The 25,741-nt window shown below is 34.5% G+C and overlaps 1 protein-coding gene across 1 annotated transcript in view; it reads left to right on the top strand.

Annotated features, from left to right (window-relative positions):
- Positions 1 to 1,146: 1,146 nt before the first annotated feature.
- Positions 1,147 to 25,741, top strand: part of LOC136027572 (polycomb group protein Psc-like) — an 86,940-nt gene continuing 62,345 nt past the window's right edge. The window contains exons 1-4 of the mRNA XM_065704952.1: positions 1,147 to 1,221; positions 13,767 to 13,884; positions 14,741 to 14,837; positions 21,682 to 21,785. Of these exons, the coding sequence (XP_065561024.1) occupies positions 13,776 to 13,884; positions 14,741 to 14,837; positions 21,682 to 21,785 (310 nt within the window). The 5' untranslated portion in view covers positions 1,147 to 1,221; positions 13,767 to 13,775. The remainder of the gene's footprint in view (positions 1,222 to 13,766; positions 13,885 to 14,740; positions 14,838 to 21,681; positions 21,786 to 25,741) is intronic.

A 25,741-nucleotide genomic window follows, 5' to 3' on the forward strand; every position in this document is an offset into this window, starting at 1 on the left:
TTCAATTGAAAGTAAGGAGTAGCATTAAAACTTAAAACGAAAAGAGATTATTCCGCATATGAGGGGCTCTTCTCCTCCTAAATACCTCGCTCTTTATGCTAAAATATCTTTAGTAATTTCAACTATTTATTCTAGGGCCTTTCTGATTCAGGGATAATTCTTAAAGAATTGAGACAAAACTTAAGCTTTATTGTAAAGAGCGAGGTATTAACAAGGGGACAGACCCTCTCATATACATAATAAAAGTATAAGAATATAGGAGTTTTTTACGTAGGTTAATTCTTAAGTTACGTATATTTTTTACTAGTGAAAATGTTCGCTAAAAATTAAAAGTTCTAGTTGCGGTAAAATTCTAGTTAATTGACTTCTTGCTATCTTGGAAAGGGTTTAGGTTAGGGAAATGAGACTTTCAGGGATGGGTCTAAAGGCTAAAGTATGTCCCTTTTTAAGGGTACCGTAGGGTGCCATTTTAAGTAACCGAAATATTGGAGGGCAACTAGGCCTTCTTATCCACCCCTTATTTCTCAAAATTGTCTGATACAAAACTAAGAGAAAGCCCTTTAGCCAACAAAAGAATTAACATGCAAATTTCAATTTAATAATTTATGTGCGGAGAGCCAAGATCAAACATGCATTAATTCAAAAACGTTCAGAAATTAAATAAAAAAAACTAGTTTTTCTTAACTGAAAGTAAGGAGCGAAATTAAAAGTTAAAACGAACAGAAATTACTCCGTGTATGAAGGGGCTGTTCCCTTCTCAACGCCCTACTCTTTACGCTAAAGTTTTTTACTGTTTAATAAAGTAGAATTGAGAGAAAGAGTCAAACTTTAGCGTATAAAGCGGGACGTTGAGAAGGGAACAGCCCCTTTCATACACGGAGTAATTTCTGTTCGTTTTAAGTTTTAATGTCGCTCCTTATTTTCAGTTAAAAAACTAGTTTTTTTTTATATTTAATTTGTTAGAAAGATCACAGGTGGTATCTTAATTAATCTCCCGGATATTTGTCTATTGTATGTTTGCTAACCAGTAGCTGTTGGCTTTTAAGTCTTTTATTTTCGCTATTGGTTGAAATCCAGTAACGTCACAAAATTGACCAATCAAAAATGAGATGGCTTGTTCAATATCAAGGAAAGCGGGAAAACCTGCCAACTTTTTCAGTTTGAGTTGAAAACTTTACAAGAAAGGACTTATGTCGGACTAAACAATAACTGTGTAATTTTGTATGTAATTTGATTTTTTACGTAGGCTAGGGGTATTTTAGGGTGTAGTTCTAGATGAAGGAATCTTTTGAGTAAATTCTAGTTTAGTTACCTTGGAAAGGGGTTAGGCTAGGAATATGAAGCTTTCAGGGATGGGTCTACAGACTAAATTATGTCCTGGGAAGGTATTTTTAAAGTACATACCTTCTCCCTGTAGAGGGTACTGACCTTTAAAATCATTGTTTTATAAAAGTGAAACCGATAAACGTATCGCAGTTCAGATAATTGACTTACCAATAAAGTGAACATGCCACTCGATGCCTTTGTTTGTGCTCTTTACGATTATTTGATCGCTTCTATTGCAAATTCAATTGAAGCACTTTTTGAGCTAACCTAAACTAAGCTTATTATAAATAATTTCGGCACTGAGACAATGTAGTATTATTTTGTCAAAAACGGCCGAGAAAACGGTGCTGAGAAAATGTAGCATTATTTTGTCGAAAACGACCGATAACTCATACTTTAATTGATAATTTGTCATTTTTAAGAGCTCACTTTATTGGTAAGTAAATAATATGAATTGTGGTACGTTTACCGTGAAACCTTGTAAAATAGATTTTCTGCTTAAATAAAGTACAAAAAAAAACTGTTTTCAAATTCAAAGTTTTGTTCAATCCCAATTTATGAGATTGTAAATATCTGCAAATGGCTTACATTTCCTAAATTTGAAAAAAAAAAAAAACAAACATTGATATGGCTTAAAATTCTACTGAAATATTCTAGTAATACTACTGAAATAACAGGAATGGCATTTCCAGAACTAAAACAAGAGAAAAACAGAATGATAACTGAAAATTAAATTAAAATATAGCTTGTCAAAATTTTAATAGGGATAGCCTAGACCTGTCAAGTAGGCAAATTCCTAGGACATATAAATCAGAAGAGGGTTAAAATAGAAGCTTGACAATATATTCCCAGAGTTTGTTTTTGCCCCCGTGATTCATTACTGAAAGTTTCATTTTCCTAACCTCCTTCCAAGTCAGAAAAAAACTAGAATTTTACCGTTTTTATATTGAAAAGTTCTTATTTTAGGTGAATCTAACTTTTAGGAACTGGCCCTGAGTTCTAGTTTAGGGGCTTCTGGCTATCTTGGAAAGTAGTTGAATCAGGTAAATGAATCTAGGGCCTAAAATATTTGCCGGGTTAGTTGTTCCTACTTTTTTGTTCTTAGGGTTTAGAAGATTGCATAGGCCAATATGACCTATCTAAATTTTGGAGAAAAAAATCACTTAATTTCAGATTTTCAATATTTTTCATTGGCTCTAGAGTAAAGGCCGAGAATAGAACCTCTTCAGAAGGAGACAGGTTAGAAAAAAAAGAGATGCATTTTTAGATTGCTAATTTATGCTTGTTTACATGGTTTGGTTCGACAATTTATCCCCTACCACCCTCTAATGGTCCCATGTAGCCTTAGGTTTTATAGAAAAAGGTAACATAATAAATGATGAAAACCGATTAAGAAATTGATAGAAATGGTGGGGGGGGGACGAGAAAATATGATTAATTGATAATTGCTGCATTCTGTAAAGAATTCCTTAAAAAGAAAGCTTAAAAAAGCCTTCCTAGGGTCTAATAGAAGCTAGGCTTTAAATTTACTCCTAGAAGATTCATTCTGCCAAGTAACCAGTTTTCAGTAGCATTAATCCTTTTATCTAGAGTTTTCTATATCTAAAGTGCATGAATTTGGCTATTTGGCAATACTCTTGTGAATGGCATCTTATGTGCTAAACATTATAGTAATATAACAGTAGCCTAGATTTGGTAAATGTATTGTGGTTGGCCACCACTGGAAGAATAATGCTAAGAAATTAGAAGTTCTATCATTATTTCCTCTTTATATTCTCTTTTTAATGGTACTAATTCTGTTTAGATTAATGGTCCAATCACTAATATTTACCATAGATTTAAATGAAAATAGAGCATACCTTTTAAGACGATGAATAGGACGGTTATCTCTCTGACAATACCACTGTAATCCTGAATGGATAATCTTCCTTTAATTTTTATGCTCAGCAAATCAATTAGAAAAATTCCACTACAAAGGGGAAAAAATAACCCCAAATTTCACACCAAAATCTGGCAGGAAATACTTAGTAAGTTTATTACCCACTCTCTCGAGATGCTTTATTAGTTTATACAGGACCCTAATGTAGGTTAATTCTGAGAGATCCCTGTTGGTGGTTCCAGGGGGCTGCTCTCTCCCCTCCAAATGTTTTCTGGCACCCCTATTTCTTGTTTTTTTCTACTTTTCACTCTTTTTTTAAAATGAATTTGTCAATTTAGTCAATTATCAGCGCCAATGTCAAATTGCGCCCCTCCCCAAGATTTTGCTTGCTGGCACCGTTGACACATTGCTCCCCCCCTTAGATTTTGCTCTAGATCCACCCCTGCACTGGTTATGCATGATGTTAGTTCTATAATTCAATCTAAAATTGTTCTCGGTCCAATTTCGAATGTTTGTTTCATTTGTGCATTGATTTTCAATCACCTTTATATCAGAAGAGTAAATATGTACAAGATTCTATTACGATACTGATTTAGCTTGCCTAATTAGGTGGTGAGTAGTGTCAATATGGTACGACTTGTATGCCACATATTATTAATTGCTGGTTTGAACTACCGAAGTGACATTTTGATTCTTCCGGGACCTAGTTCAGTGAATAGAAAAGTCTATTTGTCGTAATTTTAAAAGATTTCTTAGCTTTTTATTGAACTCGTCAGATGGCTATGTTTTCCTTATTGACTTTTTGCTCTGGATTTCCAAGGAGAAACTACTCCCGAATTTTTTTTTATTTTTTCATCATATTTCAACGAAAGCCATAGCAGATTAGAAGTTTCTATTTTTACCCGGGGTATTCATCTCTCTTTTCCATGCTTTTCTAAGTCTCTATAAATAATTAAGGCGAAAAATTTGCCGTAATGCGCTAATTTTTGCTTTTGTATTAGATTTTTCCGAATTTCCTGTGTCAAAACAGTCGTCAAATTATATATATATATATAATTAGCTGTCAGGTATGTTTGCATTATCAGTGATATAGCCCTTTATGAGCTTGAAAGCTCTTTACACAACAACCTTCTTTGATTCGTATTTTCGAGGTATTTCTACCTATCCATCTTGTCACTAAAATCTGATAGGTCTTACAAATTTTCCAGAATTCAATTGTTTGCGATGTTTGCTTCTAAACTGGCTAACCACTCATTTACTGTAGATTTAAATGAAAATAAAGCACTCTTCTTAAAGCAAAAGTTTTTCCAAATGCCCAAGTATTTATAGGCTCTCCCATTGTTATCTGATATGTGTACCATCAATTAGCGATGGTTGATATTGGTGGAATTAAAAATATTGCCGTCTCTGCATCATGCAAGGCTATAGAGTTGGTAAATTATTAGGCTAATGCCTGTTCCAACCGAATTTTTGGATCCAGTTTACTCTCCAAATATTAAGAGGGGTGACTCCAAGTGCTTCAAGCTTTGCTGGTGTGACTCCGACTCCAACCCTTAAATGTTATAGGCTGAACTTGGACTCCTTCTTAGCAGTTCGTCATACTCTGAACTCGCTGATTATTCATCTAAAGAATTTTTTCATCGATCGAACTGTATTTGCTCAAATCAGTTCCTGAACATGTTAAGCGTCACCTCCCTGACTCCATCTTTCACTCCTAACGACTTCAACACTATTATGATATTCGCATTTTTCTCGTGTTCTAGCGGGATACTTGGACTTGTGCTGTTTGCCTGAAAATTTATCTTGCCCAGGGAGAAAAACAGGTTTGTAACTTGTAAGGTCATCTGTAATAGTGGTCATTTCAAATTTCTCTCTATCTGATAGGTCAAACCGTTATCCGGCTAAGTCTTTGTGAAGACACTGGACTAATTTCAGTCCCAATAGATAGTACTTTAAATCAGGAACGAAGATATGGATCCGTTATCCATTGAATTTTGGATATAAAGGTTTTTTTTTTAGGGTGCTATTTGTGGCACCGATGTATGTAAGGCGGCAACAGCGCGTTATCTTTTGAGCTAAAGGAGAGGGGACTGTAATAGCCTCTCGACCAACTGTTTTAAACCCTTTCCACATTTTGTTTAAATGTTGGTGGGTTTTGGGGAGAAGGGGTGGGCAACCCACACTAATTTTTGTGACAAGAGGGAACCGAAGATTCGAATATATATATATTTATATATATTTTCTTGAGTGGAGGGTTTAATGTAAAGGATGGCACGCCCCTTTGAGGTGTTTTCTTGGATATTTATGGACACCAGGAAACACCCAAATTCGACAATCTGCGCATTTTCTAAAGCTAAGCATGTATTTTGTTTTGTGTAAGAATTTCAGTACTAGTTATATCATTGATCCATCGGATAGGATGATCAAGTTTAGGTGCTATGCATGTATCTCAATTCTCACCCCTCGGAAGGAACATTTTACTTGTGGATAATGTAAAGACATCATACATGTTTGCACTAGGCTATATTTTCGCTTTTTCGGCTACTATAATTATTGACGTGCTCTTTTTCCTAAGCATTTTAATACAATTTTGTTTATTTAGGGGCACCTGCTATGGGGCAAACATAACATTTTTCCCTCGTACTGGACTATCCTTATCTGATTTGACCATTTGGGATCTTTATGTTTATTTAAGATTTTTTTCAGTTCAAAGCAATTATCAATTATTTCTGTTTTACCAAACTTTAAACTACAATGTGGAAGTTCAAATAAATCTTTCGTAAGAGTTAAATTGAAATTGTATGGCCTTTATTTTAGCTTTTTGGGATGTTGCTGTTTTAATTGTTGAAGCCTATAGTAATTTTGGAGTGCTAACAGAATAAGGATTTTCCCAGGAGCTGCGGATGAAGTATGACAGATTGTCCAAGATCCTTCTTGTCGACCAACCATCTAGGGCCAAACGAAAAACAGGTTTTCCTCTAACGGGGCGGTAGGATGCCATAAGGGGAGATTTAACAGAAATTGGAACTACTTGGGAGGGTGTAAACAGGGATGCTTTGAATAGATTGGGGAGAAAGAAGAGTGTGTGTAGCTGTGTTGGCCTCAGGTGGTTTGGTGGTGCAGTGAGTAGTCAGAAGTAGTAGAAAGGTACTTGATGCCCAACATCAAGGTTGATTGATATCTGACAACGTGCTCGGATTTACATTGTGATCACGAGCATTTAGAGATATGGTTGAAGCGACAACAACTCAAATTACAACAAATAAGAGTTGGACAACCGTCCCTTCAAAAAGTGTAGAAGGTTAGCGTCCCACCTGCATTTTGTAAAATCACAGTAATAATCAAGGTTTACAAACAAAAACGATCACAAATAAAAGGGGCATTGCTGCGGCTCCAACCTTCCAAATGTTAGAGCATTATTTATGGCTAGTGAAAATAAATTCCAAAAGTGTGGTCTTCAAAACATCAACAATTAGAAACAAAATAAAAAAAATAGGATACAAAAAGTCGTTCTTTAAATAAATACTTTTGCGACTTTGAATTTCATCCAACAACATGGGAAATTTACAACCAAATGAAAATTTAAAACGAATATTATTAATTTTTGAAACGAATTTGAAAGGAGTATGTTTAAAAGGAAGAAAGTATAGGTGAGCATTTACTGTCTATAACACTTTTGATACTGAACTGGCCAAATAATCCAAATATAACAAAATATATGAAAAATAACAGATTGCCTGGAATTGAGGAGTTTATAATTTTACAATAATACAATGATAGAAGAACCCTTCAATAATTTTTTATTCAGTTAAGCAAAAATGACATTCTTAGCCGTTAGGGGGCTTAATAGGCTGATAGCTTCAACCCTAACCGTGAAAATTTCTCTTTATTTGAATTAAAAATCGTCATTTTCCCAATTCGACCATCTGGGGGGGGGGGGGGGAGTGGGGGTGGGCGGTTAAATAAATTTTTTTTTGAAAAATGAGGTATTTCTAACTTACGAAGGGGTGATCGGATCTCAATGAAATTTGATATTTAGAAAGATATTGTGTCTCAGAGCTCTTATTTTAAATCTTGACCGGATCTGGGGGAGTTGGAGGGGGGACTTACAATCTTGGAAAACGCTTAGAGTGGAGGGATCGGGATGAAACTTGGTGGAAAAAACAATCAGAAGTCCTAGATACGTGACTGGTATAACCGGAACGGATCAGCTCTATTTAGGGGAGTTGGGGGAGGATTACTTCTGAAAAAAATAGAAAAAATTTGGTATTTTTAACTTACGAAGTAGTGATTGGATCTTAATGAAATTTCATATTTAGAAGGACCTCGTAACTCAGATCTCTTACTTTAAATCCCAACTGGATCCAGAGTCATTATGGGGGGGGCCTAAAATTTCGGAAAACGCTTAGAGAGGAGGGATTGGGATGAAACTTGGTGGTAAAAATATGCAGAAGTCCTAGATACGTGATTGACGTAACCGGAAAGGATCCGCTCTATTTGGGGGAGTTTGAGGGGGTGGGTTAATTCTAAAAAATTAGAAAAAATAAGGTATTTTTAACTTACGAAGGAGTGGTCGGATCTTAATGAAATTTTGTATTTAGAAGGACCTCGTAATTCAGATCTCTTATTTTAAATCCAGACCGGATCCAGCGTCATTGGTGGGGGGGGGGAATCTTGGAAAACACTTGAAGCGGAGAGATTAGGATGAAACTTGGTGGGAAGAATAAAAACATGTCCAAGATACGTGACTGATATAACCGGAATGGATCTGTTCTCTTTGGTGGAGTTGGAGGGGGAGGGAGTTATTCGGAAAAATTAGAAAAAATGAGGTATTTTTGACTTATGAACGGGTGATCAGATCTTAATGAAAATTGATATTTAGAAGGATCTTGTGCTTTAGAGCTCTTATTTAAAATCCTGACCAGATCCGGTTTCATCGGGGGTAGTTGGAGGGGGAAACCGGAATTGTTGGAACACGTAGCTATGTAACATTTTTAAGTGTAGTTTAAGATTTATTGTATAGCAATGTTTTTTCTATACATAGTATTTTCTATTTATTTTTCAATATTAGGAGTTTACAAGATAATTTTTTTTTTTAATATATTTTGTTTTCAGTATAGTACAAATGATGGGAAAAGATTTAGACTTTTATGGCTGGGGAAGGGGGGAAAAGGGCAGTATATAATCATAGTGCTTGTTTATATTCGTTTTTGTTTCGTTGACTTATTCAATTTAATTTTAATCGTTATAAAATTTATTTATTCCTCTACATACCTGTTATTTGTTAGTTTTTTTATGATGTTTTATTTTAATTTCTGTTTGTTTTGCGTTTCATTTATCCTTTAATAATAATTTTTGGTCGATTTAAGTTTCAATTATTATAAGATTTTAGTTTGCCGGTTTTAAGTTTAATATGGCTCTTTTCTTTTTGAAAGTTTTTTATTATTAATTTGTGTTGATTTTTGACTGCCAAAGCTTTGTTTCATGTAATGACCAATTACTTTAGTGTCTCAGGTGTAAGACTTAACATATCCGATTCTAATCAAATAGTTATAATTAGTGGTTTTTGATCTACTTCAACCCGTTTTGATAACTTCATACCCTTTTGATAACCTAGATGTCCATAGTGTTTTTTAATTCAGTTTAACATCTCCCTCAGCATTTCCTGAAGGTCTAAGCTCTTCTCTGCATGCCTGGAAAGTTCCAGCTTAATTGACTCCAAAGATATTGCGGATACGCCTTTTTGATAACTTGGATGCATATAGCGTGTTTTAACTTAGCTCAACATACCCCCAATCCCCGAAATTTTATATTAATACCCTTAGTGTTTTTTGAAACACCCAGGTCAAACATTCCAACTTTTTCAGTGATAAATCCTGCATGTTAAAAACAGACAAATTGGATGATTTATAATCCTTCCTCCGGACTGTAAAGCGTTGCTATTAGACCTTGTGACTATTTTGAATAGAATGGCTTTTTAAGATTTCTATCAGTGTAAAAGGGAGTAGCTCAAGAATTTTTATTGGGGAGCAAGAGGGGTCTAGCCTATATCCATATAGTCAAGGGGAATGGGCTATAGAATATTTTTTTCTCTAAATTTTTGGAGGGACAACTGTCCCCCTTGCCTCCCCCGAAATAACGCCTCTGAAGGGGAGCATCTAAAACAGCAAGAAGATGGGGGGGCTGACTGTCCTCCGTTCCTTTTTCAACTTCCCTCTCGACATGAATTTAAAGGTTCAACTTAGTACTCTTAGCCATTCTTTAGATATTGCTCTTGTACCCTTTTGACAATCCTCCTACATATAATGGGTTTTTATTTTGTTTTAAAATTAATTTTAATCTAAATATCGAATGTTTTGTATCTCCCTTACTATTTTCTAAAGTTTTTTTTTTTTTTACCTTGATACCTTTAGACTTTTTAGAGGCTCAGGATCAAACATGCCCCCTTATCCCAACAACTAATCTTATATATAAACAATGAGCAACTTCTATGATGTGCAACGCTTGCCCCATGTGCCGTAGGGATTGGAGTTTCATTCCTGGAAGAATAGTTATTTGACTGTTTTGAACAAGATGGCCATTCCAAAATTTTGATCAGGTGTCTTGGGGGGGTTCAGCTAAACAGGACATCGGGAGAAGACCCTCTAACCATTTTTCATCATCCCCCCAGCATGTCCTCAAAGTTTGAACTTAATATCCTTAGGCGTTTTCGAGATAGTCCGTTCTCCGAGCCGTTCTAACGATAAGTCCTGCAATTAAAAAGGGTAAATTTTGTAATCATTGCCCTGTGAGCTTTGTCGGCTTTGCATCCCGAGAGGTATAGCTTCTAGACCTTTTGCCAATTTTGAAAAAAAATCGCTTTTTAGCAATATCTTCAGTTTTGAGGGGAGGTGGATCAAAAAGGGCAGGGGGGGCTTGAAGCCCTCAAATCACTTTTCAACGGCCCCCGTCAACATTCCTTGTAATTTTCAACTTAATACCCTCAGTCGTTTCCGAGATATGGGTGATACACCCTTTTGATAACCACCATGTACATAGCATGCTTCGATTGTGTTTGGCATTCCTATCCAAAGCTGTGGAGGGTTATGTCATCCCCTTAGGCGTAGTTATTTGGTGGGGGCTAGCATCCCTCCCACCACAGTATAACACCCATCTAAACATATCCTGAAAGTTTCAACTTGATACCCTCAGCCGCTCGAAGATCTGCCGGTACTTGTGTATTATTCAGAACACACTCAATAAGTGAAGTTAGGTTCTTTCGTGAAACAAACTACGATGCAGGTACATTTTATGAGAAAATCCGGTTCCATAGCGACAAAGACAAAACTCAATTTAGTTTGCTATGCATAGTGATAGAAGATAGTATCTGAACATGGATTTTGAAATGAACATTTGGAATTTGCTAAAGACTGAAAAAGAGGCAAATGTATTTTTCCAGGATAAGGGGTTGTAGCCCACAACAAAACAGTGCGTCAATGGACACAACATGACTTTATACTCTTAGGAACATTTAGGTTAGGCTAGGTTTACCTAATTAAAATGTACCTGCATCGTAGTTTGTTTCATGGAAGAACTTAACTTAACTTATTGAGTGTGTTCTGAATAATACACAGGTACCGATCTGCCTTTTTGATAAACTGGATGCGCATAGGGTCTTTATATTTAGTTTAAGATACCTTTCATCACTCTGAAAAGTTTCACCTTAATATCCTTGTCCTTTACGGATACATCCAGAATCGGAACTTTCCCCTTTTCCGAAGGATAAATCCCGCAAGTAGAGAATGAATAAATATCATAATTCACAATACTTGCCCCGGGGCTATTGTGGGATTGCATCCCTTGAGGCATATCTATTTGACCTTTTGTCTAGTTTTGATAAATTGACAATTAGAAAATTTCGACCATTGTTGAGGGAAGGGGCGCATAAAGAGGACAAAGAGGAGGAGGGTATGTTGGCATCTAATCTCTCTTCAGCATACTTCGAAAGTTTCAACCTAATACCCTCAGCCGTTGCTTAGATATTACTGATTTACTTTTTCACATCCAGCAAAGACAAACTATGTATTGGTTGTGTTTGGTGTTTTCGAAATATTATCCTGCTTAAATCGACCAACAAGAATAAATTTCAACTGTGGATAAGACAACATAGCCTTTGCACAGGTAACAAAGGAATTTAAAAGTTTCGGCCTAGGGGACATTCAATAGATTTAGTTTTTAATGGTAACAGATGGTCTTTGGATAATTTTACAATAGCATCGACATTCATCAGATATATGGTGCTAAGGTGGGGCTTTCAGGAGTCCATCCTTTTATGCTCTGAGGCAATTGAATGGTCATGGAGCTATTTTCTGTATGTTTGTCACGTATGTGTTACATATGTGTTTATACATGTTGTGTGTTACATATGTGTTTGATGGTGAGAACGCTGTCTCTTGTTGTTTTTATTTTCGCTCGTCTGTATGGAGACAATGTGTATCATAATATATTTATATATATATATATATATTTATATATATATATATATATATATATATATATATATATATATATATATATATATATATATATATATTTATCATGAAAAGAGAAATCACCAATGCAACAGCACAAACACAAAAAAAAGAGAGACGGAAGGAGAAAAGGAAGACTGTTTTCCTAAATTAGTGATTAATATAGACCAGCACTTGAATGAGGCCTTAACCCTGCTCATCCATACAAGCACATAGGTCAAACAGAATAGCCACACACAATCAACCATAAAGAATAATCCATGGACAGGCAGTCATGTCGTCAATAAGTATAAGTCGTCGTTTACCAAACAATAGAAAAAATAATATAGACAAATAATTCAGAGGCAACACCCAACATAAGGGCTCATCAGGAGAATACACTGGCCTACATAGGGTTTCGCCACTCTAAATTCTCTACCCAGCATAGTGTTGTGGCTACCACAGAATATCCATGGCATCCTCGCGTCAGGTATCACCCCCAAAATACATGCCTATGAAAAAAAAAAAAAAACAGCAAATGTAAAACAACCAAGTAAAACCAAAACAAGCTTATCCTGTTAATATATCCCTCCCTTTAGCAACAATAGGTAAACTAAATATTATAAATTTTACCAAATCACAAATATTAACACATTGCAAAAAACCTGAATGAACTAAACAATTATAGAATTCATCTTTACCATGTGGCTAATTTTTAAGAAAATCCGCTCAATTAGAAACACAATTCAAAATAAATGGCGCTGTGACAACATTTCTCGAACCTCCGAAATTAGTTGAAAATTTCTTTAAGCATTTCTAGATAATTCTTTTGATATTTATTTAAAAGTTCGTTATAATGAAAACTAAATTTTTTAAATTGCCAAGTTAATTTATTTGCAGAAAAACCTCTTGATATCAATTTTTGGCTTAAGATTTTACATCTATTTTTAAAATCAATATAATTTCTACAAATCCTTGCAAAACGAAGTAACTGAGAAAAACGCTGAATATGTGATATTTGAGTGTATATTACTTTCAGGGAATGGGAAACTAATCACTTCAAAATCAAAATCATCCGTTTTATTATACATTTTAAAACTTAATTTATTATTATCACAAATATTAATATTTAAATCTAAGAAATGATCTTCATGACCAGCGCCATGACTAGGCTCAAGAATAAGCTCTGATGGATATATATTTTTAGAAATATCAATGAAATCCTTACAATTTAAGACCAAAATATCATCTAAATATCTTTTTTTATTTGACAAAGCATGTTTTAAATTAATTAGATTATTCTTATCCATCATATATTTATATTCTAGTTGACTTAAAAACAAGTCAGCTATAAATGGGCTGGCATTCCTCCCCATGGGAATTCCCACAATTTGCTTGTACAAATCACCCCCAAATCTTATATAAGTATTGTATAAAACAAATTCCAATAACTCAAAAATCATATCCAACCTGTAACATCTCAAGTTAACTGTAGTATTAAAGCAATTTGTCCATATAGCTTTTTTATTATAAATGTCTATTTTTAAGAACCTTTTACTAGATAAAAAGAAAGATTTCTTGATAACTGTTTTTAAATTATCAAACACTACATTAAGTGATAAATTAGTATACATTGTCGCAAAATCGAAAGACTCAATTGTTTTAGCTGAAACCATTGTTAAAGAATCTATCACCTGCAGTGAATTATTAACACTCCAATATGGATTAAAATTCGAAAATTTTTTAATACCAGAACAGTAGGTTTTAAGTTTATTTACAATTTCCTTTAAAATTAAAGAGAGGTCAGTAGCAGCAATGCGGGTTGGACATTTAGCTGCTCCAGCAATAAACCGTGGTTTAGGGGGATTCTTATGAAATTTTACAGTCCAATATAGGAAAGGGAACTTTTTATAGTTGTCATTTATTTTAATATTAATTGGCTATCGAACCAATTTGATTTCAGTAAAGGTTGGAACTTTATTCAGTTGTTGAAATAACTCGTTTTGTAATTGTTATATTTTATGGCCTATTATTGTAATTTTTGAATTTCCTGGTGTGTTTTTTTTTTCCAGGTGTCTAGAATGTCTTCCAATCCTATCCTGCTGCGTGACCTGAATGAGTATCTTCTTTGTAAAATATGTTTTGGCTATTTGATCGATGCTACTACAATAACAGAATGCCTACATTCTTGTAAGTTCCGTCATTAATGATTCTATTGCTTCAATCTGATGCTGTCTTTGGCATAGCTGTTAGATACCAATAGGATATAGGCGTGTGCGGGATTTTCATCCAGGGGTATGGATGGCTATCCCCTAGCCACCAGTTAAAAAAAGTCCAACGTTCATTGCGCAAAAATATTATAAGCTTAAGACGTTGAATAATTCTTCCGATTATTAATATGTAAAATATAATTAAATTTATTGCTTTTTTATGTTTCAGTGACTTAATCAAGCAGTTCGTGGTAACTAACTGTAAGTACAGAGCGGCCGGGTTCAATAGTAACCGAAACTCTAAAAAATGGGATTCTTATATAAATAGATATATCAAAGAAATCAAAGAAATAGATACATCAAATAATGGAAACATTAGGTTGCATATCTTAGCGGTCGTTACCACTGTATGAGAAAGCGTTTCGGTCCGTCATTTACAAACTTCATGGAAGAATAGCAGCATCAAGCCGCTTGAGGCCAACACTTTTCTATTTAAATCTATTTAAATTTTAATCTTTATTTCTCCAGACAAAGTTCCATCTTACTTTAAGTCCTTTCTTGTCATAAAAACAATCAGAGCAAAGTTAAATAACTGTAGTTATCTAACTTTAATAGCTCATATTTTGACGGGTTTTTTAAACTTGGATTATTGTGTTCACTTTATGTTGTTTAGAATGCTTTAAGGCCATTCGATACTTTGAAAATCATTTTGTGAGCCCCAGCGTCAGCTGGCCGTCTCAAAGACAAAAGGATGAGAAAAGAATTTTCCCAGCACCACACGGACTCTCCAAAGCTACCCAAACAATTTATCTCCTTATCTATGTTTTTTTTTTTAGTTTGCAAAACGTGCATAGTAAAACACTTGCGAGGAAGTAATTTCTGCCCTGCCTGTGACGTCTTGGTTCATAAAACGAAACCGCTAATGCATATTAGGTAAGATGCTATGTAATAGTTGTTGTATTAATTAACTTAAAATAAAGATGTGGCTTAATATTTCTTCAAGTATTATTAAATGGGGCATAATATCTGCCCTGCCTGTCCCGCCTTGATTCATAAAACGAAACCGCTGATGCAAATCAGGTAAGATACTATGTAGTAATTTTTGCATTAGTTAGTTTAAAATAGAGATGTGCCTAGCATTTCTTCAATTTCTATTAGCTAGGATACGATTTCTGCCTATGATGTCCATACACATATTAAAATGACATGTATTCAAAAAAATACATAATAAAAAGAAGCTGCTAGTGCACATCAGGTAAAATGCTATCCAAGTATTTGTTCACTGGCTCATTTAAAGCAATTATATGGCTGAACATTGTATTTAATTAGTACTTTTAAACTTGGGAATTAGAAAAAATTAATTGTTTAATATGTAGCCTTTGATATTCGTATGGTTGAAAGGTATAAATCAGCGGTCTTTTTGGTCAACAAAAAGAGTTTTTTGGGTTCTTGAGCCTGTCAAATTTAAGAGAGACGAATTAAAGAAAGCAATATGAGATTACAGCGAAATCATAAATAACTGTAAAATTCTGAAGATCCGGGTGTGTAGTGACTGGCGATGACGCCTATGAAAAATCCAGTTAGGCTTTTTTATGGCACCAAACGACAAATAACTTAAGACCTGATATGTCTCTGTCCTGGAATATCAGCCACAGCCTACTGTTTTTTTACCTCTTTAGGTTTGTGTCTTTTGACTTTACTTTTGAAGGAATCTGCATGCGTATTTTTAGAATTGACGCCCTTTGAGACACCGTTCTAAGCGGGAGTACTCCGTCTGACAGAGCTGTTCTTTTTCAAGCATCCAGTATTTGCTGTCCCCTCTTGTTCCGTGTAGTCCAACCCTATCGTCTTTGGCGTGTTTCCCTTGACTGACAGCGGTACCATTCTAGATAGCTCGTCAGAAATGTCAAAAACTAGCGATTCAAGTCGAATTGATAACATGTCGCAGTGGTTCCCTATCGATATTACAGCTAGCCAGGCTTGTAGCTCGCTCTTAAAGTACTGTTTGAGATCATCTGCTGTGTTTCCAACAGGATATTAGGAGCCCTTGGAATAAGCGATGCGTTTTTGGTAATGGACCTAATGCGAAACGAGTAGCCTTTTGAGGAGTGATCGACTGGTTGGTTCTTGTGAGGAAGAATCACAGCTAGTTTTTACACGCGACAGTACCTTTTTGACAACAAGGTATGAATTAAAGGAATCAGGTTTTATGCCAATTTTACAGTGTAAAATTAAGCTTCTGCATCAAAAGTTATTAGTACTGGGTGGGCCCTGGAACATCAGGGAGAGCTGTTCAAGCGCTTGTTTAAAATCTAATTTCTTTGTCTAATCACTTTTTGTAAATTCATCTTAATAAATTATAACACCATCATAAAGTGTCATATGGTACCCAAAGTGCGCTTTGAGGACCATTTCGGAAACGGAATGGCTGGGAAGAACGAAATAGGCACTATTGATGATCTCTATGGCTGAGAACCATATTTCTGAGGCTAGCAATTACTCTTTTTCGATGTTTCCCCTCCCAGCCCCCTTAATAATGTCATTAAATAAAAAAAACAAGTTTTTCTAACTGAAAGTAAGGAGTGACATTAAATCTTAAAACGAGCAGAAATTACCCCGTATATGAAAGGGGCTGTTCCCTCTTCAACTCCCCGCTTTTTAAGCTAAAGTTTGACTCTTTCTCTCAACTCTACTTTTTAAAACAATAAAACTTTAGCGTAAAGAGCAGGGCGTTGAAGAGGGAAGAGCTCCTTTAATATACGGGGTAATTTCTGCTCGTTTTAAGTTTTAATGTCGCTCCTTACTTTCAGTTAGAAAAACTTGTTTTTTTTTATATTTAATTTCTGAACGTTTTTAAGTTAATCCATGTTTTGATTTCGGCTCTCCGCAGATGAATAATTAAAGCGAAATTTGCATATTTATTTATTTGGATAAATGGCTTTCCCATAGTTTTGATGGAATGATTTTGAGGAAAAAGTAGGGGGGAGGAAGTCCAGTTGCCCTCCAATTTTTTTGGTACTTAAAAAGGCAACTAGAACTATTAATTTTTACGAACGTTTTCATTAGTAAAAGATATACCTAACTTATGAATCAGTTTACGTAACAAACTTCTATGTTCGTATGTTTTTATAACGTATATGAGAGGGTTCGACCACTCGTCAATACCTTGCTCTTTACACTAAAGCTTTAAATTTTCTCCTGAATCACAAAGGCCGTATAATAAATAGTTGAAACTACAAAAAATGCTTTAGCGTAAAGAGCGAGGTATTAGGAGGAGGTGAGCCTGTCATAGACGTTATAATTTCTGTTCGTTTTAAATTTTAATGCTTCTCCTACTTTCAGTTGAAAAAACTTTTTCATATTTATTTTTTCATTTTTTTAAAATAATGCTAGAAAATCCTCTCTCCCTTCATCAAATTTTTCTTCCTCCAAGGAAAGTTCCCCCAACATATCCCCCTCTTCTCAACCCCCTCCCTTCAACCTAAAAATCCCCCAGAAAATGTCTACTCTTCCAAATAACCATTGCTATATGTAAGCACCGGTCAAAGTTTGTAACTTGTGGCCCCTCCCAAGGGGACTGTGTGGGGAGTAAGTCGTCCCCAAAGACATAGTTATAAGGTTTTTTCACTACGTTGAATAAAATGGCTATCTCAGATTTTTGATCCGGTGACTTTGGGAAAATAATTAGCGTGGGAGGGGGCCTAGGTGCCCTCCAATTTTTTGGTCACTTAAAAAGGGCACTAGAACTTTTCATTTCCGTTAGAATGAGCCCTCTCGCAAGATTTTCGGACCACTGGGTCGATAAGATCAGCCCTGGGAAAAAAAACACAAAAAAAAACAACAAATAGCCTAAACACGCACCCGCGGTCTGCCTTCTGGCAAAAAATACAAAATTTCACATTTTTGTAGATAGGAGCTTGAAACTTTTACAAGAGGGTTCTCTGATACGCTGAATCTGATGATGTGATTTTCGTTAACATTCTATTACTTTTAGGGGTTGGTTCTCCATATTTTCTAAAATAATGCAAATTTTCTCAGGCTCGTAACTTTTGATGCGTTAAACTTGATTAAATTTTATATATTTAAAATCAACATTAAAATGCGATTCTTTTGATGCAGCTATTGGTATCAAAATTCCATTTTTTAGAATTTTGGTTACTATTGAGCCGTGTCGCTCCTTACTACAGTTCGTTACCACGAATTGTTTCATAAGACATTTCAAACAAGGTTCTATCCGAGATCTGAACGTATCTTATCATGGCCAATAGGCAAAGCTATTACCGCTAGACTAAAGCGTCCTGTCTTAATAGTCTTATCTGTACTATTTGCTTTTTCAAATCACGTGTTTATTACATACTAGAAACTTTTTTGACAATTAGGTAACTAAGACTTAAATGTTTTATTACCACTCAATGCGGCTTTTAATGCTCTCTTCAAACAGTTCATGGTAACGAACTGTAGTAAGGAGCGACCCGGCTCAGTAGTAACTGAAAGTCTAAAAAAACGGAGTTTTGATATCAATAGTTACATCAAGAGAATCGCATTTTAATGCTGATTTTAAATATGTATTTCATCAGCTTTATTCTTATTCATCAAAAGTTACGAGTGTGAGAAAATTTGTCGTATTTTAGAAAAAAGGAAACACCCCCTAAAAGTTATACAATAGTAACGAAAATCAAGATCATCAGTTTCAGCGTATCAGAGAACCGTACTGTAGAAGTTTCAAGCTTCTATCAACAAAAATGTGGAGTTTGCATTTTTTGCCAGTAGACAGATCACGGATGCGTGTTTATTTTTTTTTTTTTCAGGTGAGATCGTATCGATACAGTTGTCCTAGAATGCCGCAAGAGTGCTCATTTTGACGGAAATTGAAAGTTCTAGTGCTCTTTTTAAGAGACCAAAAAATTGGAGGGCTCCAATTTTGATATCAATAGCTACATCAAAAGAACAGATTTTAATGCTGATTTGAAATATATAATTTTAATCAAGTTTAGTCTTACCCATCAAAAGTTACAAGCCTGAGAAAATTTGCCTTTTAGAAAATAGGGGAAAACAACCCTTAAAAGTCATAGAATCTTAACGAAAATCACACCATCAGATTCAGCGTATCAGAGAACACTATCGTAGAAGTTTCAAGCTCCTATCTACTAAAATGTGGAATTTTGTATTTTTTGCCAGAAGGCAGGTAACGGATGCGTGTTTATTTGTTTGTTTGTTTTTTTTTCCCAGGGGTGATCCTATCGACCCAGTGGTCCTAGAATCTTGCGAGAGGGCTCATTCTAACCGAAATGAAAAGTTCTAGTGCCCTTTTTAAGTGACCCAAAAAATTGGAGGGCACCTAGGCCCCCTCCCACGCTAATTTTTTCCCAAAGTTACCAGATCAAAATTCTGGGATAGCCATTTTATTCAGCTTAATCAAAAAACCTTATAACTATGTCTTTGAGGACGACTTACTCCCCCACAGTCCCCGTGCGAGGGGCCACAAGTTCCAAACTTTGAACAGTGCTTACATATAGTAATGGTTATTTGGAAGTTTACAGACGTTTTCAGGGGGATTTTTAGGTTTGGGGGGTGGAGTTGAGAAGAGGGGGATATATTGGGGGAGCTTTCCTTGGAGGAATTTGTCACGGGGAAAGAAAAATTTCATGAGGGGAGCGCAGGATTATCTAGCATTATAAAAAAAATACAATGAAAAAATAAATATAAAAAGTTTTTTCAACTGAAAGTAAGGAGAGGTATTAAAATTTAAAAAGAACAGAAATTAATACGCATATGATGGGCTCACCTCTTCCTAATACTTCGCTCTTTTTAAAGCTAAAGTATTGTTTAGTAATTTCAACTATTTATTCTACGGCTTTTGTGATTCAGGGGTCATTCTTAAAAAATTGGAATAAAATTTAAGCTTTAGTGCAAAGAGCGAGATTCTGACGAGGGGGTGAACCCCTTTGTATACGTTACAAAAACATGAGAATACAGAAGTTCGCTACGTAAGCTAATTTGTAAGTTACTTATATCTTTTACTAATAAAAACATTCGTAAAAAATCAAAAGTTCTAGTCGCCTTTTTAAGTAACCAAAAATCGGAGAGCAATTAGGCCTCCTCCCTCGCTCCTTTTTTCTCAAAATCATTCAATCCTCACCGCCTCGTTCTTTACGCTAAAGTTTGACTCTTTCTCTTAACTCTACTTCTTAAAACAGTAAACAACTTTAGCGTAAAGAGCGGGGCGTTGAGGAGGCCGCTTTCAAATAGGGAGTAATTTTTTCTCGTTTTAAGTTTTAATGTCGCTCCTTACTTTCATTTAAAAAAAAAACTTGTTTTAATTTCTCTCAAGCAGCGATTCATTTCCAATGATCAGTTCTCTTAAAATGTTAGTCAGAGAAGCGAAAAATATTGAAAACGCATATTTTCATAAAATATATTAACTACACATCCTGGATTCTTTTTAAAACTTCACAGATAACTGAATTTTTTTTGTGTCGAACACCTCAAAGATGCTAAGGATGAATACTCCATTAACTCTTTGTTTTTGCAAATCCCACATTTTTAAAAACTGATTTTAAGAAAGATGCGAGATTAACCCTATATTAGCAAAAACTCATACTCAATTCATTAGTTTCTTTGCCTAAGCGTGGGGCAAAGTCTTTTATAACGGTCATTGTCAGTATTTTTTAAAATAAATATACATTATATATGTATATATATATATATATATATATATATATATATATATATATATATATATATATATATATATATATATATATATATATATATATATATACATATATATATATATATATATATATATATATATATATATATATATATATATATATATATATATAAAGAATAGCAGAAGAAACAAAGTCTATCAAGTAATTGATATTTCAAGCTTTCTAGAAGACTTTAGTAGATCTACGCATTTCGCCTGTTATATGATCTGAATATTCTTTATGATCATCTGAACCATAAAGCACCCACAATGGAATTGAAAACATGATAAAAAATAAAATAATAGAAAAAGAAAACGGTTAGATATAGTAGCCATAATATCTAACCTCATCGAAATCATATTTTGTAATAGACGGGCCTTAATTTCTATTCTCTCTGAATTCATGGAAGATATCAACAGTTTTTTTACTATGAATCATGGAGACCAATTTTACAAGATTTCACTTTTATAACACCAAGGTCATGAAAGATCACTGCCCTCTGGAAGGAGTAGGAGTGGAGGTAGATACTTCAAGATATCTTCCAATGAGATCACTAGGCTTTTCGATACATTCCTGAAAATTTTATTCACATAAATAATTGGTTGGCATAGTGCGGCTCTAGAGCCGCATCTGGCTCTTTGGCCCCGTAATTGCGGCCCTGATACAAATATCCACAGAAGGTACCATAATATTTGAATTAAGAAAAAAAAAACTATTAACCACCAATTTCATCTTATCTTGATGTCTTGTTTTGAGGGGCTCTTTACCGGAAAACCATCGGAAAGACTGCTTTCAAATATTTTAAAATGTCATCAGGTCATCTGATCAGATCTCCTTCCAATGAAAGCTAGTACAACTATTTAAGCTGTTTTGGGCTATTTGTTTTTAGCTTATATTTGTTGAATTTTCGCCCAAGTTTCTTTTTATGTTAAATTTAGCTTTTAAGTTTTCTGTTTCTATCGAGTTTTGTGCTTTGTCCTATTTATGATAATGTATAATGCTCGCGTTTAAATTTAGCCCATCAAATATCAATATCCTCTCTGGCTCATTTGTTTTTGTTTTAGGCCTGATCACACACTCCAAGATCTCGTCTATAAAATGGTACCTGAACTATTCCGGTCAGAAATGGCACGTCGAAAAGAATTTTATTCGGAACACCCAGATACAAGTAGGTGCAAGATGAAACTTAGTTTCGCCAAAAAAAGAAAAAACCTCTTGAATTTGTAAAGTGCAAGGGCTCTAGATATAAATTATTTACTATTCTATCCATTAGCTGGATTTCGATTGACTTGCTTTAATGTTATTCACCCAAATGCTTATATTTCTGCCATTTGAATCTTATAAATTTTCATAGTCAGTCAGACGAAATAAATGAAATTTATTTCAACAAACTGAAATGATATTCTACACTTCATTTTATTCAAATGAAACATTCTGATTGAAAAGTTCAATCAGAAACTCGTAATTAAAGACCACTTGGATCATCTTTTTTTTTCAAAATTAAGATGATATGTATATTAATCAATAAAAAACGAACTTCAATTATATACAGCAAATGATTGTCAAACAACGAAATTACTAGTGAAATTTAGCCCAGTGCTACAAATAACCTGATTAGGGATCTTAAAATTTTCAAATCAGATCCGTCCTGGTGAAACTAAGCATATTACACGTAAAAATGATTATGAAAAACTGAATGGCGTAAATGTACTGAGTTTGTTGTTAGTTGTTTGTCTTTACTTTATATGTTGTGTTTAATCAAATCTTAACTAATGTTTTTTTATTCATTTTTTCCGTTGATAAAGGATCCTGGGCGTGGAGTAGAAATATCCGGATTTTTACTTTTTAGATTTTTTTGTTCCACTGCTTCATTTAATTATTATATATGTTTTTCTAAGGCAGTGTGAACTATGAAATTATTTAAGAGTGCTTTGCATGGCGGAAGTGTTGAGCTTGGTAAACTGTGCCACTGGTGGCGGTAAGTAGGCGCCCCGCGAATTTTGTTATTGTCCTTATTATATGTATACGACAGCTTAATAGGTTGAAAATAGGCTTAATAGGTTATCCTTCTTTACTGAGATTCCTTACCTCTTCTGAAATGATTTTCCTTCTATATTATGGAATGGTGGTCTGGTTTTTGCCCTGTGTGACGCAAAGACTCGTGGTGTGACGGAAGTGCATGAAGAGTGGCGTAATAAGTGGTATTCCGAGATATACAACTACAGAAGAGAGAATAATGAGGATTTTTTCCCAAGACATTGAACCAACAAAACCTATTTAAATATTTCGGCCCTGTATCTAAGGGCTGTCTTCAGAAAAAAAAAAAAAATAATAAACAATCAACACTTACAATAAAAGTTCTCGGTTAAAAGTCTATTTTTTTTAAATAGCCTTGGCATCATTACTTCTTAACGAAAAGTTCAGCCAAGACTGTGTGTTAAAAGCTAACATTTTACAAGCTAAAAAGGTTCATTCATTTCACTAGCTGTATCAAACACTTCGTGGTAACGAACTGTAGTAAGGAGCGACCCGGCTCAAAAGTAACCAAAACTCTAAAAAATGGAAATTTGATGCCAATAGTTACATCAAAAGAATCGCATTTTAATGCTGGTTTTAAATATATAAATTTCATCAAGATTAGTCTTACCCGTCAAAAATTACGAGTCTGAGAAAATTTGCCTCATTTTAGAAAATAAGGGGAAATATCCCCTAAAAGTCATACGATTTTAACGAAAATCGCACCATCAGATTCAGCGTACAGAGAACTTTATTGTAGAAGTTTCAAGCCCCTATCTACAAAAATGTGGAATTTCGCATTTTTTGCCAGAAGACAAATCACGGATGCGTGTTTTTTTGTTTTTTTTTTGTTTTTTTCCCCAGGGTGATCGTATCGACTCAGTGGTCCTAGAATGTCGCGAAAGGGCTCATTTTAACGGAATTTAAAAGTTCTAGTGCCCTTTTTAAGTGACAATAAAAATTGGAGGGCACCTAGGCCCCCTCCCACGCTCATTTTCCCCCAAAGTCACCTTATCAAAATTCTGAGATAGCCATTTTATTCAGCATAGTCGAAAAACCTAATAACTATGTCTTTGGGGACGACTTACTCCCGCGCAGTCCCCATGGGAGGGGCTGCAAGTTACAAACTTTGACCTGTGTTTACATGTAGTAATGGTTACTGGGAAGTGTACAGACGTTTTCAGGGGGATTTTTTTTGTTTCGGGGGAGGGGAGAGTTGAGGGGGGGGGTTACGTGGGAGGATCTTTCCAAGGAGGAGCTTCTCATGGGGGAAGAGACTTTCAATGGAGGGGTCGCAGGATTTTCTAGCATTATTTAAAAAAACAATGAAAAAATAAATTTGAAAAGTTTTTTGCTACTGAAAGTGAGGAGCATCATTAAAACTTAAAACGAACAGAAATTATTACGAATATGAGGGGTTTACCTCCTCGTAATACCTCACTCTTTACGCTAAATTATTTTTAGTAATTTCAATTATTTATTCTACGGCCTTTGTGATTCAGGGGTCATTCTTAAGGAATTGGGACAAAATTTAAGCTTTAGCGTAAAGAGCGAGGTATCGACGAGGGTTGAGCCCCCTCATATATGCAATAAAAACATACGAATATAGAAGTTCGCTACGTAAGTTAATTCGTAAGTTACGTATATTTTTTACTTATGAAAACGTTAGTAAAAATTGAAAGTTATAGTTGCCTTTTTAAGTAATCAAAAAATTAGAGGGCAACTATGCCTCCTCTCTTGCTCATTTTTTCTCAAAATCTTCCAATTAAAACTATGAAAAAGCCATTTAGCCCAACAAAAATAAATATGCAAATTTCGTTTTAATTATTTTTGCACGGAGAGCCAAGATCAAAAAATGCATTAATTTAAAAACGTCCTGAAATTAAACAAAAAAAACAAGTTTTTTTAAATGAAAGTAAGGAGCGACATTAAAACTTAAAACGAACAGAAATTACTCCGTACATGAAAGGGGCTTTTCCTACTCAACGCCTCGCTCTTAACGCTAAAGCTTTTTAAATGTTTAGGAAGTCGAGTTAAGAGAAAGAGTCAAACTTTAGCGTAAAGAGCGAGGCGTTGAGTAGGAAAAGCCCCTTTCATATGCGGAGTAATTTCTGTTCATTTTAAGTTTTAATGTCGCTCCTTGCTTTCATTTAAAAAAACTTGTTTTTTTGTTTAATTTTTTAAAAATTGGAATAATTTCTTATTGCGATATTTGTCTTCTCTGCAGCTAATCTTGTAGTTCTTTTGGGGGTTTGGCTTGTTTTTATTCATTCCTATTTTTGTTTTATTTTGAATTAGATTATTTTCTATAATTAATTTTGTGTATATAGGGTTGAGTGTGTATTCACAAAGTCTCTATTTTGGGATGTATTATTATTTAAGTTTCGCTTGATTTCGATTGCCTTGCGGACAGTTTGTTTGATTCTTAGGTCATTGCTAATTAGAATTCTTTCGTCAAATAGAACATATTGGTTTGGATTTTCAAAAATATGATTGCTTAAAGCATAATCAAAAGATATGGAGCTATTTTTAGATTTTAAAGCCTTTTCAATACTTTCTTTGTGTTGCTGTAATCTTGTTCCTAAATTTTGGTGGGTTCGACCAATGTAATAATTTCCACAACTACATGGTGTTTGTTACACCTCTCTTAAACGAGTAACTGGGGTTTTATCCTTACCACAATTAAGAAGATTCAGTATACTTCAAAACTGAAAAAAGTTTGTTTAAAAAACAATATACGTGTTGTATTCACAAGTAATTTAAGTATAACAAATCTTCTCAATTCTGGTAAGGATAAAACCCCAGGTACTCGTCCAAGAGGAGTGTATCAAATACCCTGTAGTTCTGGAAATTATTACATTGGTCGAACCCACCAAAATTTAGGAAAAAGATTAATCTAATCTAATTCAAAATAAAACAAAAATAGGGACGAATAAAAACAAGCCCAATCCCAAAAGAACGACAAGATTAGCTGCAGAGAAGGCAAATATCCCAATAAGAACTTTTTCCGATTTTTAATAAATACAGCTAGTGAATTGAATGAACCTTTTTAGCTTGTAAAATGTTAGCTTTTATCACACAATCTTGGCTGAACTTGTCGTTAAGAAG

This window comes from Artemia franciscana, chromosome 5 (genome assembly GCF_032884065.1).
Source record: "Artemia franciscana chromosome 5, ASM3288406v1, whole genome shotgun sequence".
Lineage (NCBI taxonomy): Eukaryota > Metazoa > Arthropoda > Branchiopoda > Anostraca > Artemiidae > Artemia > Artemia franciscana.